The sequence below is a fragment of the Lipotes vexillifer genome, unplaced genomic scaffold (genome assembly GCF_000442215.2).
Source record: "Lipotes vexillifer unplaced genomic scaffold, Lipotes_vexillifer_v1.1 scaffold232, whole genome shotgun sequence".
NCBI classification, from domain to species: Eukaryota; Metazoa; Chordata; class Mammalia; order Artiodactyla; family Lipotidae; genus Lipotes; species Lipotes vexillifer.
In genome coordinates, this window is record NW_006793997.1 from 3150756 (window position 1) to 3172876 (window position 22121).

The 22121-nt window shown below is 40.6% G+C and overlaps 1 protein-coding gene across 1 annotated transcript; it reads left to right on the forward strand.

Moving 5' to 3' along the window:
* The first annotated feature begins 7396 nt into the window (after positions 1 to 7396).
* Positions 7397 to 21820, forward strand: CEP20 (centrosomal protein 20). The gene is made up of 5 exons (XM_007466939.1): positions 7397 to 7424; positions 10642 to 10839; positions 13105 to 13189; positions 16948 to 17084; positions 21744 to 21820. The coding sequence occupies exons 1-5, from the start codon at positions 7397 to 7399 to the stop codon at positions 21818 to 21820; spliced, it is 525 nt and encodes a 174-aa protein (XP_007467001.1).
* Positions 21821 to 22121: the final 301 nt, after the last annotated feature.

Below are 22121 nucleotides of genomic sequence, written 5' to 3' on the forward strand. Positions count from 1 at the left end.
TCCAGCTGTCTGACCTGGGCAGGTCACTTTGCCTCCTGAAGCCTTGTTTCCTCATCTCATCCTTAAAGCAGGATAACAATAACACTTACCTCCTGGGATAATGTGAGGATTCAATTACATGATACATGCAAAATGTCTCACACAGTGTCTAGTAAGAGGCAAGTATTTTAAAAATTTAAAAAATAAGTCACTCCTATTTTTAGCACTCAGTGCAACAATATTGCAAAAAAAAGACAGTAGCAGTTTTCCTCCTTAATGAATCAGAAAGAATTTGAATTCCCCTGGGATTCAGACACATCCCGTTAACTCAACTCAGATGCCATAGTCTCAGGGGGCTGTGAATGACTTATGTGCAGGCATGTCGTATTTTCAAAAGATACCTTGACTTTTCTGTTGAGGATACCGTTTCTATAAAGTAGCTGTCTCCAATTTGTAAAATTCCATCTGCACTCCCCACCTCACCCCCATTCTCCAGACAGCCTTTCCTGCAGCTCCTAAGAAAAGGGACCCTACCAGGATGGAGGTGACTAAATCTTGGTAAGGGACACTTAACTCTTTTGATCTCAGCCAGCAGCTTTGGTCCAGCTGGGATCCTCTGATAGAACACATCAGCAAGAGTTACCTCAAGAATTCCTTAATCCTTAACCCTCTGGGTAAACAAAGTATTTGATGAATTTATTGCTCATCCATCCCTCCAAAAATGTCCTGTTGGCAGTGGCTTGAGAATGTCATTTTACCTGGCAGATTCATTTTACTTCCTCTAAAGGACTTACATTAATTGCCACTGCCTCTTCCTACCCCCCAAAATTCCACTTTAAAACCGGACGTGAAACAGAGTTTCCGTCCAGCCTATGTAGGTGGCTCTGCCATGGTGCTGGTGCAGGGTGGGGGAATTCTGGGGCGTTGTGAGTATGACTATGACTTTACATTCCTGCCACTCTCCAGGTGCAATGCAGGGAATGCCCTAAACTCTGGAATTGCTGAGTGATGAGTCATCAGAGAACCGGGGGAAGGTAGGGGACCAAGGGCAATTGGAGCTATCCCCGGTCTCTGGGATTGAGTGGCAGGTTCCCAGAGAAGCTGACTCGGAGAGTGAGGTTATTAGGAAGTGAGATTATTATTAGGGAGGGCTCTTGGGTTCAACACCTAGGGAGGGGGATCAGGAGAGGGGAGGAGGAAGCTGGGTCCCAGAAAGGGCTCAACCTACCACAGGAAGCTCTGAAGTTGAGGGGTCCCCACGGAATTGTCCCAAGCTGTGGTGCGAAGTCTGGACCTTTATACTCCAGCATGGACCAGGCACTGGAAGTGGTCTGCCCTCAAGAAGGGGCAGCCTTGGTTGGGGAACCAGGTGAGGTGCATCTCTATCTGGAAGTCTTCCCCTATCTCTATATTCCTCCCTTTTCTCAGCCCCTCCCAGCTCCCAAAATAGATGAGAAGAGAAACCTATTCTAGCCAGATAGCATTTAGTAAGAAATGAGATATAAACTGAGATCTGAAGAATGAGTGGAAATCAGCCAGGAGGGAGAGGAGAGAGCAGGAAGAAGTTTTCGGGCTGAGGGAAGGGCATATGCAAAGGTCCAGTGGTAAGGGGGGGGGGGCAATGGGAGGGGCAGGGAGGAAGTGCCTCTCATTCGGCATAACTGAAAATAGCTGAGCAGGGGTCAGTGGGCTTGAGGTCGTCCTGACTCTGCCATTTACCTGAAAGCTACATAAACTCTCTAAACCCCAGTTTCTTTATGAAAGGGGATGATATACCTGCCTCCCAGGTTTTTATTTTGTTTTGTTTTCGGTTTTTGGCTGCATTGGGTCCTCATTGCCGTGTGAAGGCTTTCTCTAGTTGCGGCGAGCGGGGGCTACTTTTTGTTGCAGTGCACGGGCTTCTCATTGTGATGTCTTCTCTTGCTGCGGAGCACGGGCTCTAGGGGCTCAGGCTTCAGTACTTGCAGCACGTGGGCTCAGTAGTTGCGGCACATGGGCCCTAGGGTGTGCGGTTTCAGTAGTTGTGGCTCACAGGCTTAAATGCTCTGAGGCATGTGGGATCTTCCCAGAGGATAGAATCCGTGTCCCCTGCATTAGCAGGAGGATTCTTAACCACTGAGCCATCAGGGAAGTCCCATTATTTTTAGGATGACGTGAAATAACATGCACACAGTAAGGGCTTATAAATGTTGGTTGCTCTGTTTATTATTAATGGATACTGCTCTGAAAATAATAATAGTCCATATGTTAATAATATACTCTTTGCCTAGAAAAATCATAGAACAAGAAGTCAGGAGGTGGCAAACTTTTTATTAAAGGATCAGATTGAGTATTTTATGCTTGTGGACCCCGTTACAAGTGGTCTCTTACAACTACTCAACTCTTGTAGCATGAAAGCAGCCACAGACCCTACATTAGAAAGTGGCGATGGCTGTGTCCTAATTGGACTTTATTTACAGAAAGAGGCAGCCAACCCCGGAAACCAGATTATTAAAACACCAAAGCAAGTCTCTGTGGTTTGAGAAGACATCTCAGGTCCTTCCTCTATGTACCCTTCCTTCCCTCGTTTGGAATGCTCTCTGTACACATCAGTTACATATATTGGGTTGGCCAAAAAGTTTGTTCGGCTTCTCTGAATGAACTTTTGGCCAACTGAATATTTGCATCAGCGTACAATATTACATAATGATAACATACAAAAAAGCGAGCTGCAACAATAAAATTCCCATTTTGTCATCATAAGAGCTCGTGAATTCAGATTCCGTGAAGTTCATGACCTGCCATTTATTGCACTTGAGGTGATCAGTTGCAATGATCCTGTGTCAAGAAGCTGAAACCCCTCATTGTGATGATGAAGAATCGTTCAAGAACTCTGTATTTCCTTTAATTGTCCTAGCTTGGTTTAACCCAAAAAGCAAAATCTGAGACAAGGAGTTATTTTGGAAATAGTTTTTTGAGGGGAAGAATTCTGAGAAACTGGAGTTGGGGGGACTGTGGCAGTGAACTTGGGAAGAAGGGGAGACCGGTGCAGTGGTGAGTTACTGCTCTGAGCACCTAGGGCTTAATTCCACTGGAGACCCTCTAGGGAACTATGTAGAATATGTCTCATAAATGTCCACCTGAGACATGGATTATTCACTGGCTCCCATTGGTCAAGGGAGGTGTTACTTACCCCACCACCACCACTTCAAGAATTGAGCATGTCAAGACCCTTAATGTGGTCAAAAGGAGGGCTATCAAGTTTCACCTGCACACAGCTCGTTGTGCACAGTAATGTATACACAAAATTAAAAATTTAAATCAAAATTACTCTATGCATTAAAGAATGTCTCTCTCTGACCACTGACCCCTAGCTATCCAGTCTTCCCCAGGGGCAATTTCTGTTTGTACTTTCTTGTATAACTTTTCAGATGTGTGCTATGTATAGCTATTGCTGAACCAGGTTTGTTTGCCTGATGTGCCACAAGCCAAAATGCTGAGGTGCCAAGGTTTGCAGCAAAAAAAAAGGGTTTATTTACAAGGTAGTCAAGTGAAGAGACAGGAGAACAAATCTCAGATCCACTTCTCTGCAGGAGAGGGGCTTGAGATATTTATGGGATAAAGAAGAAAGATGGGGCTTCCCTGGTGGCACGCTGGTTAAGAATCCGCCTGCCAGTACAGGGGACATGGGTTCGAGCCCTGGTCGGGGAAGATCCCGCATGCCGCGGAGCAACTAAGCCCGTGCGCCACAACTACTGAGCCCACGCACCACAACTACTGAAGCCTGCGCACCTAGAGCCCGTGCTCTGCAACGAGAGAAGCCACCGCAATGAGAAACCCGCACACTGCAACGAAGAGTAGCCCCCGCTCGCTGCAACTGGAGAAAGCTCGCGTGCAGCGACGGAGACCCAACGCAGCCAAAAATAAATAAATAAATTAGTTAATTAAAAAAAGAAGGTTGGTCTTAGGTATGGGGAAAGGTGATTGGAGGTAGGGAAAATGTGAGGTAATCACTGTTCTACACAGACATATCTGAGTTACACGCTTTTTCATGGGATGTATGTTCAAAAATGGAGGCACTTAGCACGATCCGAGGGTGGCATTTTTGGCCCTCTGACATCAAAAGGTTATTCATCAGACACCCGCACAGGCCCAGTTTTAGGGTTGGTGGTCCCAACCAGTCTTAGCCTGATTGAGCTTGAACAAGACACAGCTGACTCCAAGTTCCTGGAAATCAACTCAGGCAAACATTTTATTGTTTAGGCTTCATGAAGCTTGCTGCCTATGCAATTTGAACAAAATAATTAAGGCAAGCTTGCCTAGTGAAGGTGGGCTACAAGCAGAGGGGTTTTTAAGCAAGCTGTTAGATAACCTCAAGAATTTCTATTAGTGACCAGTTTCTGTTAATCCTATGAGGCACAGTTTCAGGATGAGTTGGGTTTTGGGGTTTTTTTTTGCCCCAAGCTTCCCTCTCTTTATTTTTATGTATTAATTTTTTTTATTGGAGTAAAATTGCCTTACAATGTTGTGTTAGTTTCTGCTGCACAAAGGAGTGAATCAGCTATATGCATACCTATATACCCTCCCTCCTGGACCTCCCTCCTCCTCTCCCCCCACATCTAGGTCATCACAGAGAAGGATGAGTTTTTTAATTATATGGAGAATGGTTTCATAGGTAAACAAATAGTATTTTCCCTTTCTTTAGACCATTGGTGACATACTACACACAGTCTCCTGTACCGTGCTTTTAAAAATTTCTGTCTATGCATCTTTCTGATAATTACATATATATGTTTAGAGCTCCCTCTTCTTTGGAATGACTGCATAGTATTTCATTTACCTTAATTTACTTAACCAATCCCCCTACTGATGATATTGTTATTTCCAGTTATTTTTTAAAAGTCAAGATGATTGAGGTATACATGCGGTAGTGTACAGCTCTATGAATTTTGATAAACATATACAATCATGTAGTCACAACCACGATGCAGAACAATCTCATCACTCCAAAAGTCTCCCTAGTGCATCTTTATACACAGTCATCCCCTTCATTCATCCCCAGCCCCTGGCAACCACTGATCTGCTTTCTGTACCCTGCCCAAAAGGACTTTCCCTTTTCCAAAATGTCATATAAGTGGAATCATACAGGATGCAGCCTTTGAGCCTTGTTGCTTTCACTAGGCACAATGCATTTGAGATTCATCCATATTGTTGTGTGTATGAGTGTTTGGTTCCTCTTTATTTCTGAGTTATATTCCATGGTACAGATATACCACAGCTAGTTCATATCCATTCACCAGCTGGAAAACATTGGGTCATTTCCAGTTGGGGCAATCACGAATAAATCTGCTATCATTGCATACTAGTTTTTGTGTGGACATAAGTTTTTATTTCTCTTGGGTAAACATCTAGGAGTGGGATTACTGGGCTGTATGGTAAGTGCATGTTTGACTTAAGTACTTGCCAAACTGATTTCCAAAGTGACTGTACCACTTTGTCTTTCTACCAGCAATATATGCCAATTCACCCGCATTTGGTATTGTCATTGTAAGTTGTTTTTATTTCAGCCATTCCCATAGGTATATATAGATTTTTGTCTACTGCAAACAGTGCTACAATGAATATTCTTATACACATATCCTTTATAATCAGGTATGAGTATAACTGTAAGATATAGTCTTAGAACTAGAATTGATGGGGCAAGGATGTGAAAGGTTGTTTAGGTATGCCAAACAGCCTTCTGAGAAGGTGGGGCCAGTCTCCTTGCCTACCAGCTAGGTATGGCATTGTGTTGGCCAAAAAGTTCGTTCTGGTGTTTCCGTAACATCTTAATAATACCTGTTTCACCACATCATCACCAACACAGTGTATTACCCAATATCACTACAATTTTAAATGAGATTTCACTTTAGACGACTGCTCTATGCGTATCTATCTCATAGGGCTGTTGGTGAGGACTTAAAGTAGAGTTTTAAGAGCAGGGCCTGCCACACACAGAGTGGCAATGGAGGTTAATAGTTATTGTATGATTACCACTATTAATCATTATTATTTGCCTCTCTCTCTCTGAGTTCCTCATCAGTATATTCACAAATGCTTTTTCCAAAGAGCTCAAACATTCTGCCTACGGAATTTAGTTAATCCTTATAAATCTCTTCAGATGCTGGCTAGGATTTCAGGCACTGTGGGCTTTACAGAATAGGGAAGTGCAACAGGATAGCACCGTTCTAAGGTTACAGAACAGATCTGTGTCCCACGAGGTCAAAATGAATTGAGTTTGGAATAGGAATGCGTTCCTCTAGGTTACAATGGCTGTGAAGCTTTTTTTCACTGCCATCCACTTTAAGAAATACACCAGGAACCAGAACACACATATAGACCTGAAACAAAAGTTTCAAAAACGATACTTCTATGTTTTCTATTTGTTCCATTCCATTTCATTGAAAATATGTTCATTGGGATATGCTAATAGATTTCAAAATCTACTATTGGGTTAAGACTAGTAGTTTAAAAGGCAGTGTTCTAGGTCAAAAATGTTGACCTTTCTGGAAATACAATTGGAATCATAGAACCTCACACTCAGTTCGGGGTACATTATTCCCTTGTTCCTTTTTCTTCATTTCCTTGGGATGCTAGAGCTTATTCGTTCATCAATCATCTTCACAAATAGCTCTTGGATTCCTTATGTGCACTGCCCAGTATTAAGCGCCAGTGGAGAGAACAGGCTTTGAAGAGCAAGAGGCCTGGATTCAAATCTCACCTCCACCATTTGCTGGTGATCTTGTTTACGCCTCTGCAGTCTTCAAACAGTTTCCTCCTTTGTGAAACGTAGTAGTAATAGAGAAATCAATGTCAATGCATGTAAAGCACTTATAAGAGTGTCAGGCTCATTCATAGTAAGCCCTTAATACACTGGTTCTCAAGGTGTTATCCCCAAGATCAGCAGCATCAGCATCATTTAGTAACTTGTTAGAATGGAATTCTCGGACCTCACCCCAGATTTACTGAATCAGAAACTCCAGGGGTGGGGCCCAGAAATCTGTTTTAACAAGTTCTCCAGGTGATTCTGATGCAATCTCAAGTTTAATACCTGGTAACTATTAACAATTAGTACTTGAGGCTGCAGAGGTGAGCGGTGGGCAAATCATGAAGGCTAAAGTTAAGCCCTACGGTGCCAGCAAGACTCCTGGTAAGGTTCCAACCTGCCTCAGCCCGGGCTCACCCTCCCTCCTCCCTCAGCAGGGCCCGCCTAGTGCACTCGCTGATTGGTGGGGTCTCTCTGGACCGTCACCCCATCCAACCACGGAGAGCGTAAACGAAGAGGGGCGGGACTAGGCGCGGCGAGAGCGGAGGGCCTGTTGGCTACAGGCCACGCCGCGGAGCGGGGCGGAGCTGCGCGTGCGCACGGCCTAGGCACGCCCTTGTGGGCCGTTGAAAAATGGCTACTGTTGCCGAGCTGAAGGCGGGTGAGTGCGAATGGGAGGCTTACCGGCTGAACTTTGTCGGCCTTCAGCCTGTGAAAAGGATGGGACGAAATGAGGGTGCGCGGAACACTAGTCAGCCTTTCCGTGGGTCGTTCTGTGGCGTCAGGGCCTGCGGAGCGTCCAGAGGGTGTGGTGGCCGCCGCGCGGGGGCCCTGAGGGGATGTAGTTGCATAGGGACAGTGTTTAAACCGGCTTTGAGCTGGAGGAGGAGTCCCAGGATCCCCAGGTACCTGAGAGGTCTATAGTTCTGCACCTTGGGGCTCTGGCGCATCCTTCTGGACCTCGGCGGGGGCGAGGCCATGGGCCGGGCCTTTCCCCCTGGGCTGATGATTACAATGTCTAAACCACCATTGTTGGTGTTCAGCACAATCCTAAACCATTTGCTTGCTTATCTCATTGCGTCCTTACAACCACCTGCGAGGTGGGTCGCGATTTTCCATTGGGAAAAAGTGGAGGTAGAAAGGTGTCTGGCTTGGCCATTCTCCTGTGTTTTTAGGAAAAGTTCCACAAAGGTTCGAGTCCTTAAGCTGAGAACATTTGTACATCGTTAGTTTTGACGCAAATGTCCAAACAAGTAATAGTAATTATAGTTATTAGTCGTCGAGCCTTATGTGTCAGGCACAGCCCAGCCCCTGTGTTACCTAATTTATTCTGTGTATGAACCTTATGCCCATTTCATAGATTAGGAAATTGAAGCGCTGAGAGGTGAAATAGATCGACTAAAGTAATTTAGCTATAAAGAGGCAGAGTGAGAACCTAGAGATGCTGCACCAGGCCTGCAGGTCTTAGTTACTGAGTGATACTGCTGCCCCCCTAGTAAAACCAGTTCCATTTTTCAGGGAATTTAGGCTCTAAATCAGTGATTCTTAGAGATTTGGTGGGGAGAGTATGATTTGAGAATATCATTCAGGAATTATTGATCTAAATGTATATTTCCGGCCCAGGACTGATGAACAATCATTAAAAAGGCATACCTCTATCCACAAGGACAGACTTGACATGAATTGGTGAACTCTCTCCCCAGGAAACACATATCACCTATACTATTGCATGCAACTTCTGAGGATTTAAAGATACTTTGGAATATAAACCAGGTTAAGAAGCTCTTTCCAAAGAAATTGTCATGGTACAGTGTTTTAATAAACATGATAATAGAGGGCATATCAGGATGATATGGAACCCTAGAACTCTCTAGACAAGGAATGTCCTACACAGATGTAGGGAGCCCTTTATGCTTTTCCTGCATTCGTCAGCTCTGAATATACTTAGTGTTCAAGAGAAACCCATTGAAAATGCTTGCCAATCAATTATCTTATATGGGCTTTCACCTTTTTAAAGCACTTTCACCTCACATTTTTCCCCCTTACTTGGTTCTACCTCTGAGACATAGAACTCATGTTGGAGAAGACAAGTGAGGCAGGAGTTAGTGATCTACCGCTGAGGTAGTGATGAGACATGCTGGGTTTCCTAACTCCAGCTTCATTAATTCTCCTTTCTTTGCTGAGTTTGAGGCTGTGCTGTGTGCAAATACAGAGTAATTGGGGGGGAAAAATCTCTCCGTCTAATTTCTAAAGATGGAATTGGAGAACAGGTGTTCAGTTATGATCCCAACATAATAAAGCTGTACCTTCCTTTTATGGGCCTGTTACACAGTCTGACTGGATGATAAGTACTCTTAACACACCTGCAAAAAAGGTTGAGGGGATGAATCTAAATATAAGGGCCAAGAAAGGTTAAAGTCTAGTCTAGATTGTATCTCTTTAATCAACAAAACCTGACTCAGGTTTTTGTTGTTTATCAAAGCTTAAAAAAATTTCATGTCCATGCCTACTTGGATACACTCCCTGGGCTCCTTTTATTTTATTTTATTTTATTTTTGGCTGCATTGGGTCTTCGTTGCTGCACGTGGGCTTTCTCTAGTTGCGGTGAGCGGAGGCTATTCTTAGTTGCGGTGCGTGGGCTTCTCATTGCAGTGGCTTCTCTTGTTGCGGAGCATGGGCTCTAGGCGCGTGGGCTTCAGTACTTGTGGCTTGCGGGCTCTAGAGTGCAGGCTCAGTAGTTGTGGCACACGGGCTTAGTTGCACCGTGGCCTGTGGGATCTTCCTGGACCAGGGCTCAAACCCGTGTCCCGTGTGTTGGCAGGTGGATTCTTAACCGCTGTGCCACCAGGGAAGTCCCTGGGCTCCCTTTCTGAATTGTCATTATTGGGGTGTACTTACTTATAGCATAATACAGTATTAAACTATATTTATTACACTAATAGTATACAGCACAGTATTATAATGCCACTAGGCAGCTCTCTATTCTAGGCACTATGGGTGAAATGTGTTAATTCTCTGGAGTGTTATTTAGCTATTAAGGACAACGTGAGAAAAAAAAAAAAGGTTCCAGACCACTGCAAGGGATGATGCCAATTCAGCCCTATCCATATTAGTATTTATAGCTAAATCTCATTATCATAACTACTGATATTTGTAATAATGACCCTTGCTTATCAAGAAGTTAGATTACATTCAGCATATATATCCCTGATTCCTTGAGATGACATTGATAAAGTTACATGTTAGATTTCTAAGTAGGCTTACAATTTCAAAATCTTACTGTTTAAAGGAATTAACTCATAATTGCCTTTAAAAAACAACCCCCCCAGAACAAAAGCCCACCTTTTTGTTCAGAATGGGCCATTTCCCAAGGGTTCTGGGTATCAGTTTTTATACAAAGGGCACGACATAGTCCTTCCTTTTTGGAGTGTACTTGTTATCTTTAATCATCTACTTTCTGGACCAGAGGGTTTTAGTGACATACAGAACCTGTCTGCAGTGACAACCATTCTTGAAAAGATATGAGACACTGGGAGATAAGTTCAGGTCCCAGTAGGCTAAGTATATTTCTCTCCCCCTTTTCTTCTTCACTAAAGAATGTGTATCAGTCTATAGCCTCTGACAGTGATGATGTTGGAAGGATAAATTTGAATTTGCTTAAATATATTAAAATAGTAAATCATCGCAACTCAGGAACTTTATTTTTTATTACAAATGTGGCTTGTGGTAGCTAATGTGAAGATTGTTCAGTTTGTCATAGAGTATAGGTTGAAAGTGCGTGTTATGCCATTTACCTTTTAAGCATTTTTCTTCAGAGTTTGGCTAAGAATGACAAAATTTCTTCTGTAACTGAAGCATTGATATTTTATATTTAACAGTTTTAAAGGACACCTTGGAAAAAAGAGGAGTATTAGGGCATTTAAAAGCAAGGATTCGAGCTGAAGTTTTCAATGCTCTTGATGATGAAAGTGAACCTCGACCATCATTGTCTCATGAAAACCTTCTAATTAATGAATTAATTCGGGAGTATTTGGAATTCAACAAATATAAGTATACAGCGTCTGTCCTCATAGCAGGTAAGAGGTTATTTATTGTTAGTTACCTGATATGAAATCTGCCTCTTCCCTTCTCCCAATTCTCAGAAAGTGGTTAGCCTAGAAATCTAATTCCATTACCAAACAGTATCATCTGGGACATGACTGGAACATAAAACTCCCATGGGCTCTTTCCATAGCTTGAACAAGTGCTCGTGAGGTTTATTGTATTATAGGGGAAAATAACTCAATAAACACTTAAACTAGGTGCATACTTTGAAAAATCATCCATAATTCCTGGCGCTGACAATAAATACTTGTTTACTGGTATTGAGAATAAACAATTCTTCACATTTTACCCTATGTGCTGTCAGTCTTTTTTCTATGTATATGCTTTAAAAATACACACAGATTTAATATATATTCTTTATTAAAAAATATAAAACATGGGGAGATAAAGCCTCAAAATATTGCTACCATGTATTGATCAGGCACTGTATACAAATGTATTTGAAAGCATGATATCTAAAAAGGATTAGATAATCTATAGAAATTTCAAATCACTGTGTTGTACACCTGAAACTAATATAATATAATATTGTGAACCAGCTATACTTAAATAAAAAAAGAAAGAAGAGGTCAACTATACTTCAATTAAAAAAAAAGAAAAAAAAAAAGAAAAGGATTAGGAAGGTAAACTCCAAACTCATTCTACTGATGGGAGGGAGAGAAATGGTATTGAGGGGCGGGAGTCAACAGTTAAAAAGAAATTTATCTGTTAAATTTTATTTCTTAAGAAAGCAAAAGAACTGGAAGAATATGCACAATAGTCAGGATCAGCGTTGCCTCTGGGCTGGGGGAGATGAGGTTGGGAGGATGATCAAAAACACCTTGCATGTACATAACTTGATTCCCTTGTTCAAGGTGTAATCTGTGCTTTAAGACTGTTTGGTGCCTTGGAGATATGCCTCATCAAAGAAAAGAGATCATGAAGTGGATTTTGGAAGAGAGAATGGATTCCTTATTTGTGATGCTGGAACTTTCCATTCGATAGATCTTTTGTTAATATTCTAGATCTTTTATTTAATGTTAACTGAATGTTAATACCTTAACTGAATACAGACTGATGATTTTTATTGGTTTAAAGATCTTCAATATCAGTATCTTCACTTTCTTCAGTTTGTTATAGATGGCTGTATAATACATTAATAATCAGAAAAGAATATGAAAATATCATCAATTAGATGTCTTGGGCTTGTGCTTACCTAGAATGGAATATAATGACATAGTCAAGTTTCTACAGTGTCTTGGCTTTTTAAAACAAAAAATGAGGTAAAATTAACATAGATTCTTTACGATTTTTAGTATATAGTTCTGTGGATTTTACCAAATTCATACAGTTGTGTAACTACCACCACAATCACAATCACGATATAGAACGTTTCCATCACCTCAAAAAATTCCCTGTGTCCCTTTGTAGACAACCTCTTCTCCTACCCTCAAACCCCTAGCAACCTCTGATCTGTTGTTTTCTGTACCTATCATTTGCCTTTTCCAGAACGTCATATAAGTGATACCATGCAGGATGTAGCATTTTGAATCTTTTTCCTTTCACTCAGTAACACATTTGAGACCATGCTGTTGTTTTTCCCCTCCGAATAGCATTCCATTGTATGGCTGTATTGATTTATCTATTATCAGTTGATAGACATTTGGATTGTTTCTAGTTTTTGGCAATTATGAGTCAAGCTGCTATAAAACATTCATTTACAAGGTTTGGCCGAACGTTGTTTTCATGTCTCTTGGGTAAAGAGCTAAGAGTGGGATTGCTGGGTTGTGTGTGGTAAGTGTATGCTTACCTTTATAAGTGGATGCAGCATTTTGTTCTCCTGCCGGCAGAGTATGAGGGTTCCAGTTGCCCTGTATCCTTGCCAGCACTTCACATTAGTGTTTATTGTACTTTTAGATTTATTGCCGCCAAATGGATATCAGCACTGTCATGTATTTAATTTACAGGCTTCTTAGAAAATAGGACTTCTGAAGTCTAGTATATAGAAACAATATTTTCCCAACTCAAAACTGGGGGATTTAAAAAATAAATTTATGTTAAACTGTATTAAAATATGCATTTAACAAAGTAGCTATTCTGAAAGTCATAAAATCACATACAGTTGCATCTGCCTTGGCGTGTGCCATCATTCTTCTAAAATCTGAAAAATGTGTATACCTCGTAAGTGTGGTTTTTATCAAAATCCTATTTACTTTTTACATTAATAAAGACTCAGTGTTTTATGATTTTCCCCCCAGAATCTGGTCAACCCATAGTTCCATTGGACAGACAGTTTCTCATCCGTGAACTAAATGCATTTGAAGAATCAAAGGATAATACAATGTAAGAAGTTTTTAAAAAAAATAAGTTTTCAGATATTGTTGTATTGGAGTCATAATTGCATAGCAGTGGTTTTATTTCATTTTAATTCAGGAGGTATTTATTTGGGCCCAGTGTGTATCTAGCACACGTCTGCGGTGTGCAGCTGTGAGTAGGTGCTAAATGCCTGTGGTTTCAGAGGACTGAGCACCCCTGCTTTATCCTAAGGGTCACGTCTCTCGGCTTCTTGATCCATCCTTTTGTTTTTTACCTGAGGCTTTGCTCTGTCAATTGTTTTCTTCCTCACATTTAACTCTTCCTCCTCACTGCTTCCTTCACTTCAACTTGGGAATGTACTCAAATCTCCCCTCCCCAAGAAAACCTCTTAACTCCTTTTTATCACTGAACTTAGTGAAGATCAACCCCCTGTTTTCATTTTGTTATTACCCCCTCTTTTGCCTTCTCTGCATTTTAAATTCTCCCCTCACCGTTTTTACTGAAACTATGCTCTTGAAAAAGAGTGACCACTTTCTAGTAGTTTCTTAGTTTTTTTCCTACTTTAGTGTTTCTTAAACTTTTTCTAGAGGATCCCTGAATGGCAGAAAAAATTGTACCTAGGAGGCCTGGGAACATAGACAAAGCACCTTTCCCCTAGTAAGAAATTTCTTTGAAGTCTCATGTTTCCTCTTTCTAAAAGGTTTATTGAATTTTTTCATTCTACTTTATGATATAATTATTTTTACCATTAAAATGTTTTAAATGACATGCCAATTAAATTGAACTCTCCCTCAAATCTTTGTGTAAAATTAGTCTTCTGGGATCATATGCCACCTGTACTTTGTACCAGGCCCCTAGCACTAAGAGTGGGTATATATCTATTTCCAATTTGAGAAGCTCAGCTTTACTTGAGTTTCTGCAGTGTTTTGTAACATTGACAACTCTTCCTTAAAACACTTCTTGTCATTTGTCTTTTATGACCTTTTACTGTCTTGGTTTTTCTGTCTTCCTAATGGTCGTCACAGTTTCTTCATTGCCTCCTTTAGGGTTCCTTTAAATTGTGGGCACTCTCCCCCAAGTTTTGTCCTTAACTTTCTTTTCCTCTTGTCCCCCTGCCCACTTTTCTATGTAGTCTTGAGTCTTTAATGATGTCTCCATGCTGGTGACTCTGCTTTAAATCTTACAGAGCTTGTGAATTACAGGCCCACATTTCTGCTGGCATCTCAAACTCTGTGTGTCCAAATATCAAGTCCATTATTTTCATCTCTTCAAGACCCCCTCGTAGCTTCCTCATACAGCCATTCAGGTCTTCACCTGAGAGCTCACGTGCACTTCTGGCTCCTTACTTCTCCACCAGTCATTTTGCGAGTCTCATCAATTTGGCCTGTGCAGTAGCGCCTGTCTGTCCTCACGACCTGTGCCGTGCAGTTCAGGAGGCGTCTGTCCCGTCACGCTGCCAGTAGTTTGCTTTCTGAAAGCAAATGTTGCTTTAAAACATTTCCATTGAAAAGTTTTCAGATTTTAAAAAGTAATGTGGTCCATATATGGTGTAGGCTCCAGTGGAAGTCTGAAGTAGCATTAATAGGCACATTAATATTTTTCAGTGAAACTTAAGAATTTTCACAAAAAGTAGGATAAAGTGTATAATAACCTTATATTAGGTCAAGCCATGCCACCAAATGAGTTTGTGTCAAATTTATGAAGAAAATTAGTTTTCAGAGTTTTTTGTTTTTCAGAATTGCAAATAAGGCATTGTGAAGCTGTACTTTAAAAACATTAAGTAGGGGCTTCCCTGGTGGCTCAGTGGTTGAGAGTCCACCTGCCGATGCCGGGGACACGGGTTTGTGCCCCGGTCCGGGAAGATCCCACATGCCACGGAGCAGCTGGGCCCATGAGCCATGGCCGCTGAGCCTGTGCATCCGGAGCCTGTGCTCTGCAATGGGAGAGGCCACAACAGTGAGAGGCCTGCGTACCACAAAAAAACAAACAAACGAACAAACAAAAAATACTAAGTAGGATTTTTGAAAAAAGAAACCTTAATGTTCATGAAGCTGCAGGTTAAATGTGGTAGTTTTATATTTTCTAATATGTCTTAAAAATTTTAAATCTTAAGTAAATTTTATTGTAAATTTGGAAAACAGAATTTTTTTAATTTAAAAATCTTCTTTGACCAGTTAACACTTTGGGAAACAATGGTTTAAAGTAGACAAAGAGACCTATTTTATATTCCTGTATGAAGCTTTTATAAGAGCTGAGGCATCTTATTAAATAGAGAAACTCACTCTCTTGGTTTCTTTGTGGTATGGAAAAATTGCTTTTGTGTGTAGTTGGTTATTTATTGCTGTATAACAGATTACCCCAGAAGTTGGTGGTTTAAAACAACAGACATGTATTATCAGTGGAGAGGAATCTGGGTGTGGCTTCTGTGGCTGGTCTCACTCATGAGATTGCAGTTAAGATGTTGACCAGGGATACAGCCATCTGAAGGCTTGGCTGGAGCTGGAGGATCTGTTTCCATGTGGCACATTCACATGGCTGCTTGTCGGAGGCCTCAGTTCTTCACTACATGAACCTTTCCATGGGACAGCTTGAGTGTCCTCATGACATGGCAACTGACTTACCCCGGAGAGAATGACCAAGAGAGAAGGCAAGGAGGAGACCGCAATGCTGTTTATGACCTAGACTCTGAAGTTGCAAGTGCTGTCACTTAATGCCTTAGTTACTCAGTTCCTGAGAAGTGAGTTCAGCTCACACTCAAGAGGAGAGCAGTTCGACTCCACCTTTTGAAGGGAAAGGATGTCATACTTTGAACCATCACACCTGCTAATAAGTAGATGGATTATCTCAAAAAGACAATCCATTAAATTGATATTTTCAACTGTGATATTGGAAACAAGGGAAAACCACTCTTTATTGTCATCAGAGCAGCCTCCATTGGTGCAAGGGCACTAATGTAAATCTCCAGGAAGCATGCTGTAAGGAAAAGCATATGGGACTTGGGGTTCAAGTGTAAAGTTTGTTGACTATCTAAGCAATCTCTAGCAAATCCTCAGTGAGCTGTGGTTTTCTCATTTATAAATTGGAGATGATGATTATGATATCACAAGGTAAAGATAAAATGAAGAGAGAGAAGAGTGTTTTGTAAACTGTAAAGTAGCTTTTAAAATACTAGTTCTTACCCGACTCCTGTATAGCTTGCATTTATATACCATTTAATATGTGCCAGGTATGGTTCTAAGCACTTGACATTTATTAACTCATTTTGTCCATAGCTGCCCTATGAGGTAGGGACTATGCTTATCCTCATTTATAGAGGAAGAAACATTTCTGAGGCTGGGGACGTTAAGAATCTTGCTGAAGTCAAGTGGCAGGGCCAGGATTTGAACCCAGGCAAGGATTTATTAATCCAATAAGTATATATTGAATAGTTGTTTTGTATCAGACCATGTTAGGTAGTGGGAAATCTTATACTGGACTTTGGAGTTTAAAAAAAAAAGCTGATTCCTGTGCATTGATTGAAATTGTATTTCAGCTTAGGTGAGGTTTAACTTGTTAGTTTTCTCTGGATTTTAAAATTGTCTTTAGAGTTAAACGGTACGCTTAAATTTGAGAAGGCATGATGAACAAGTTTGCAATTTGGATAATAACCATGCATCTTTTTTCTTTTAAGTCTGGTGAATTACTTGGCTATTTTCGTGTCAGAGGCTACCGTTTAAACAGTAGATACTTTTAAGCTTTTCCTATTTATTCAAATTGAATTGATTTTGATTTTCTTCCTGCTATAGACCTCTTTTGTATGGAATTTTAGCTCATTTCTTGCATGGAACTAAGGATGACATCCAAAATACATTTCTGAAAGGGTCTTCACTTCAGCCTCCAAACCCAAATCTTGGCAGACAACCTAATGGAAGAAAGCAAATGGGTATGAGTTTTCTGAGACTTATCATTTAGCTATCAGCAAGTATGTTTTCTTCCTATCTGTTTTTATCTTTGGAACAGTTTTTCCTAAGATTTTGAGTCAAAGTTTAATTCCATTTATATCCAATATAGTTAGCCCGTGTTATTTATCCTCAAAAAAACAATGCTTTTCAGAAGGAGAATCTTGTGAGGGGTGGGGAGATGGCTAGACAAAATTCTTAGATATAATTTCTATAAAGAAGTGTTAAAAAACTTGATTTTCACATAGATTTGTACTCTTTGGAGTAGCTTAGATCCTTAGCGTACTGAAGAAGGAGCTTTTTATCACATTATCAATTTTTTCCCCTCTAAGACTGAAAAAAGGCAAGATTGCTGAATATAGATAGAGCAGTCAGAGGTTTATGTGTTGTCCTTTGCATTTTCAGGATTCCTTTTTTTTGAGGCGGTGGGGGGAATACTCTTTGTGGTAGTGTTGTAGTTATCTATAAATAAATTCTTAGGAGAACAGCTCATATTTCTTTTAAGAATGCTCACTCTTCCAATGAGGTTTCAGTTGTTTTGATTATATCAGCAGTAGGACCTCAATTTGTTAATCTAAATTGAATGGTTTATAGCTCAGTGTTTCCAACTGTGATTGAGAGTTGATCTCTCTTTTTAAGGATAGTCATAGGTGGGGCTCATGCAGCTGATTATCAGAACAAATATAAATCTTTTTTTTTTGAACCTGCACCCTTGGCAGTGAAAGCGTGGAGTCCTAACCACTGGACTGCCAGGGAAGTCGCAGAACAAATATAAATCTTGACTGTTGAAGTAAACTTTTAAGAAACATCTAAAGTGCAAATTGTCTTTTGCAGTTTTCCTGAACTGCCATGAGCAATATTGATCATGTTGGGCTTCCCTGGTGGTGCAGTGGTTAAGAATCCACCTGCCAATGCAGGGGACACGGGTTCGAGCCCTGGTCCGGGAAGATCCCACATGCCGCAGAGCAATTAAGCCCGTGCACCACAACTACTGAGCCTGCACTCTAGAGCTTGTGAGCCACAAATACTGAGCCCACAACTGAGTCACAACTACTGAAGCCTGCGTGCCTAGAGCCCGTGCTCTGCAACAAAAGAAGCCACCACAGTGAGAAGCCTGTGCACCTCAATGAAGAGCAGCCCCTGCTCGCCGCAACTAGAGAAAGCCCGTGAACAGCAACGAGGACCCAACACAGCCAAAAACAAATAAATAAAAAATAAATAAATTTAAAAAAAGAAAGGCCTTTAATGGCCTTTGAGATAATTGCGAATATTTAAAAAAATACATTGATCATATTAAATACTTACTCTGTCTCTTAAGATCTTAAAGCAAAATATTTGGGAATCAGGGTGATCTCTTGAAGGTTAGTTCTGACTTTACTAGGAGTTATCCTTCTATATATCTTAGAATTCTAAGTCCATGGAACATTGGAAAAGAAATCATTCCCGTCTTATTTTAGTTGAGAAAACCAAGACTGAGAGGTTCATTGACTCATCTAAAGCCTGTAGCTGATCATTTTTAGCAGAGTCAACACCCTTGATTGCCATTCCTGTACACTTTCCACTTAAAGAATATGGAGAAGTTTTCTTAGTTCCTTTTTCAAGTATTGGTAAGGAACTGTCATTATTGCCTACTATTTGGCAAGAACTTAAAAAACAAAACAAAACACAACGGTACAAGAGTAAATGTCTAAACATCAGTAGTATAATGTGAAATTCCCTCTAACCTCCTCCCTCTTTGCCTCTCCCTAACGCCTTGATTTCCCTCCCCTCCACAGAAGGTAGTGCTGTTAGCAGCTTGGTGGGTGTCCTTCAGGAGTTATTTCTACGTATTTAAATTTATATGCACTGTTCCTGTACATATTTTCCCACAGTTTGCTTTTTTCACTTGTTTTATCAATTTATGTAGATCTGCTTCTACCTCGTTCTTTTTGTAGTATTCCATAGTACTATTGCTAATCACTCTTTACTGATCTACTTTTGTTTGTTTGTTTTTTTTTTTTTTGGCTGCATTGGGTCTTCGTTGATGTGTGTGGGCTTTCTCTAGTTGTGGTGAGCGGGGGCTACTCTTAGTTGTGTTGTGCGGGCTTCTCACTGTGGTGGTTTCTCATTGCAGAGCACGGGCTATAGGCGTGTGGGCTTCAGTAGTTGCAGCACGTGGGCTCAGTAGTTGCAGCACGTGGGCCCTAGAGCTCTCGGGCTTCAGTGGTTGTGGAGCACAGGCTTAGTTGCTCCGTGGCATGTGGGATCTTCCCGGACCAGGGATTGAACCCGTGTCCCCTGCGTTGGCAGGTGGATTGTTAACCACAGCACCACCAAGGAAGTCCTACTTTTGTATGTTTTAAATTTTTTGCTTTTATAGTATTGCAGGGTAGCATTAGTATTTTTCTTATGTGGATGCCTAGAAGTAGAATTGCTGGTTCAAAATATATGCATATTAAAAAATGTAGTAGATATTGTTTAATTCCCCTCCAAAAAGGCTTTACCATTTTACATGCTTGCCAAGAATATATGATAATGCCAGTTTCTCTTTAACTGTCACCAGTGGATATTGTACACATTAACGCATGTTAACACAGCAAACCCATGACGTTGGTATTTTTAGTTCCAGTTGGGTGGGTGGGGGCAGGGTGTGCTAGAGAGGATGCAAGAGTCCTTGGGTTACCTTGGCTCCTGTCTGTATAAAGTGCCAGAGACATCAAAGATTTGAGTTCAAGTCAACAAAGCTTTGGGTACCTATTCTGTGGAAGATTCAGAAAGGAGAATGAGTGCACTAATAGGAGAACAGTGATATTGCAAATTATTTTTCTTGATCATCAAAAATGTTACTGACACAACAGGAACCTCCTTGTGCAATGAATTGTGAAGAATTGTTAGCCCCAAATTGCAGTTTCAGTAACACATTTAGGCATTCCATTTACTTTCTCAACTCCAGCTTATTGTGTGAAAGATACATAAGTTTTATTTGACAACATCGAGAAGTTATAAAGGTATTAAAATAATTATTCTTCAGATTATATACCTTCTATCTACACAAAGTCATCCAGCTGAAATATAAAACACTAAAATTAAATTCTCTTTTATTTGAAGATAAGTCCAAAGCCTGCCATCATGAAAGCACTTCTTTTATTAAAGCTTTCAGAGTACAAAAAAAATGAAGAGGGTTTATATAACAGGCACACTCACCTTTGAAATGGTAGCCAGTTCATTAATGCTGCTGATATTAGTGCTTGTAATATTGAAAGCAAGGTAGTTTTTGCTATAAATAAAAGCCCAGATATTTTATAATAGAGAAAATCATTATCAGCTCAACATTATTGCACATCTATGAAGTACATGAGTGACATACTTCACTCTCTTATGACACTTTGATAGAAAACCTAAAATGGTTTTGCCCTAAGGATATTGTTGATCTTGTTCTTCCAGCAAAGTTGCCTAACACTGAGGGGGATGAATTTTCCAGACCTGTGGTAGTGTTAGCACTCTGCACTGCCTCTGAGGATGAGGGGCTGCTCTGGACTAGCAAGACTGTGTGTACAGCAACTTGTCCTCAGAATTAGCAAATCTAGTGTGCATTTTTGGTGCTACAATTGCATATTTCTAACAACTTGTCTAAATTTGTAATTTTTTTGTCTCCTGTTATCAAAATGGTCATTAAAAAGGTTTTGTTTTTTTACTTGTAAAGAGTGTTTGGGGAATTGGGGGTTAGGGTTGGGGTGTTCATGTTTTCTTAGGAATTTAGTTTGTGCATCACATTTTTTTTTTGGCTGCGCTGGGTCTTCATTGTGGTGCGTGGGCTCTCTAGTTGTGGCACGCAGGCTTAGTTGCCCCATGGCATATGGGATCTTAGTTCCCTGGTTGGGATCTTAGTTCCCCGACCAGGGATCAAACCCATGTCCCCAGCATTGGAAGGTGGATTCTTAACCACTGGACCACCAGGGAAGTCCCTGTGCGTTGCATTTTTGTCGCATTGGATGTTAAGTCTCTTTAGGTTCTTTTAATCGAGAATACTTCTGCCTGCTCCCCTCTCCCCCAGGACAAAAGAAATGGAGCAGACATAACTAGGGCCCTTTCTTTACTATTCTGGAGCACAGTGTGTGGTCACAGAGGCTCTGGGCTCCTCTGAAGCTGCATGGAACTTTCTTGTTTTTGGCTAAAGAACATTTTCTGCAATTTCTCGGAGGGTTTTCTGATTTTGGTAGGAAGTTGTAAACCATGCTAGTTTTCTTCTTGCCGCAAGAGGGTGCTGCTGGGAGGATTTCTATTCGAAGAAAAGTTTTTTGTTTTTGTTTTTTTTCTTTTTAGTTGAGCTTTGGCATCCCTCAAAATACTAATTGAATACAGTCCTTTCTTGTGAATTCCATTCCTTACATACAGTGTAAGTTTGTAAGTACTTATCCATGGGTTTACTCCAGGGTATACTCTATTCACTTAAAAAAAAATAAAAAATTAGAGTGAGTCCCTAGTACTAAACATTTCTGATTTCTTCAATAGGGTTTAAAAAAAAACCCCTTTTATTGTCCTAAGCCATCTAAAAAACTCACACAATATTAAATATATAACATCCTATAATGTATGTAGATAAGTCTGCCTGCTGCCCATTTTTACTTGGGATGAGTACTGACCTTTGCTTCTGTTCATTGCAGAGGACCACCTACAGAAGGAGCAGGGGAGGAGCGCTAACACTGAAAACCTGCACGCTTCTCCCACAATGAAGAGATGACATTTCCATGTGGGGCGTTTTTTTATAAACTTGTATGCATTAAATAACTTATTTATTCTCCTAATGTTACCAGAATTCATCACTAATATTTGTACTTTGTGGAAATGTGAGTTTCTGCAAAACCTTTAGCCCCTTGTGTTTTACTGCATTTGTGAATAAAAGCTAACTCTGTCATCCAGCTTACCAGATTTGACTTGAAAGAAAATGTGTTGTTTTTAGGAAGATTTTAAAAGCCCCTAAAGTTTTGAGAAATGAAAGGGTTTTTTAGTACCCTATAAATTCTTCTAAAAAAAAAAATCAG

What these genes read in the sequence shown, in the direction of transcription:
- CEP20 (XM_007466939.1), top strand. Translation starts at nt 7,397, where the DNA reads ATGGCTACTGTTGCCGAGCTGAAGGCGG. An exon ending in AGCGTCTGTCCTCATAGCAG is followed by an intron (nt 10,840 to 13,104) that starts GTAAGAGGTTAT and finishes TTTTCCCCCCAG; the next exon opens with AATCTGGTCAACCCATAGTT. An exon ending in GAATCAAAGGATAATACAAT is followed by an intron (nt 13,190 to 16,947) that starts GTAAGAAGTTTT and finishes TTCCTGCTATAG; the next exon opens with ACCTCTTTTGTATGGAATTT.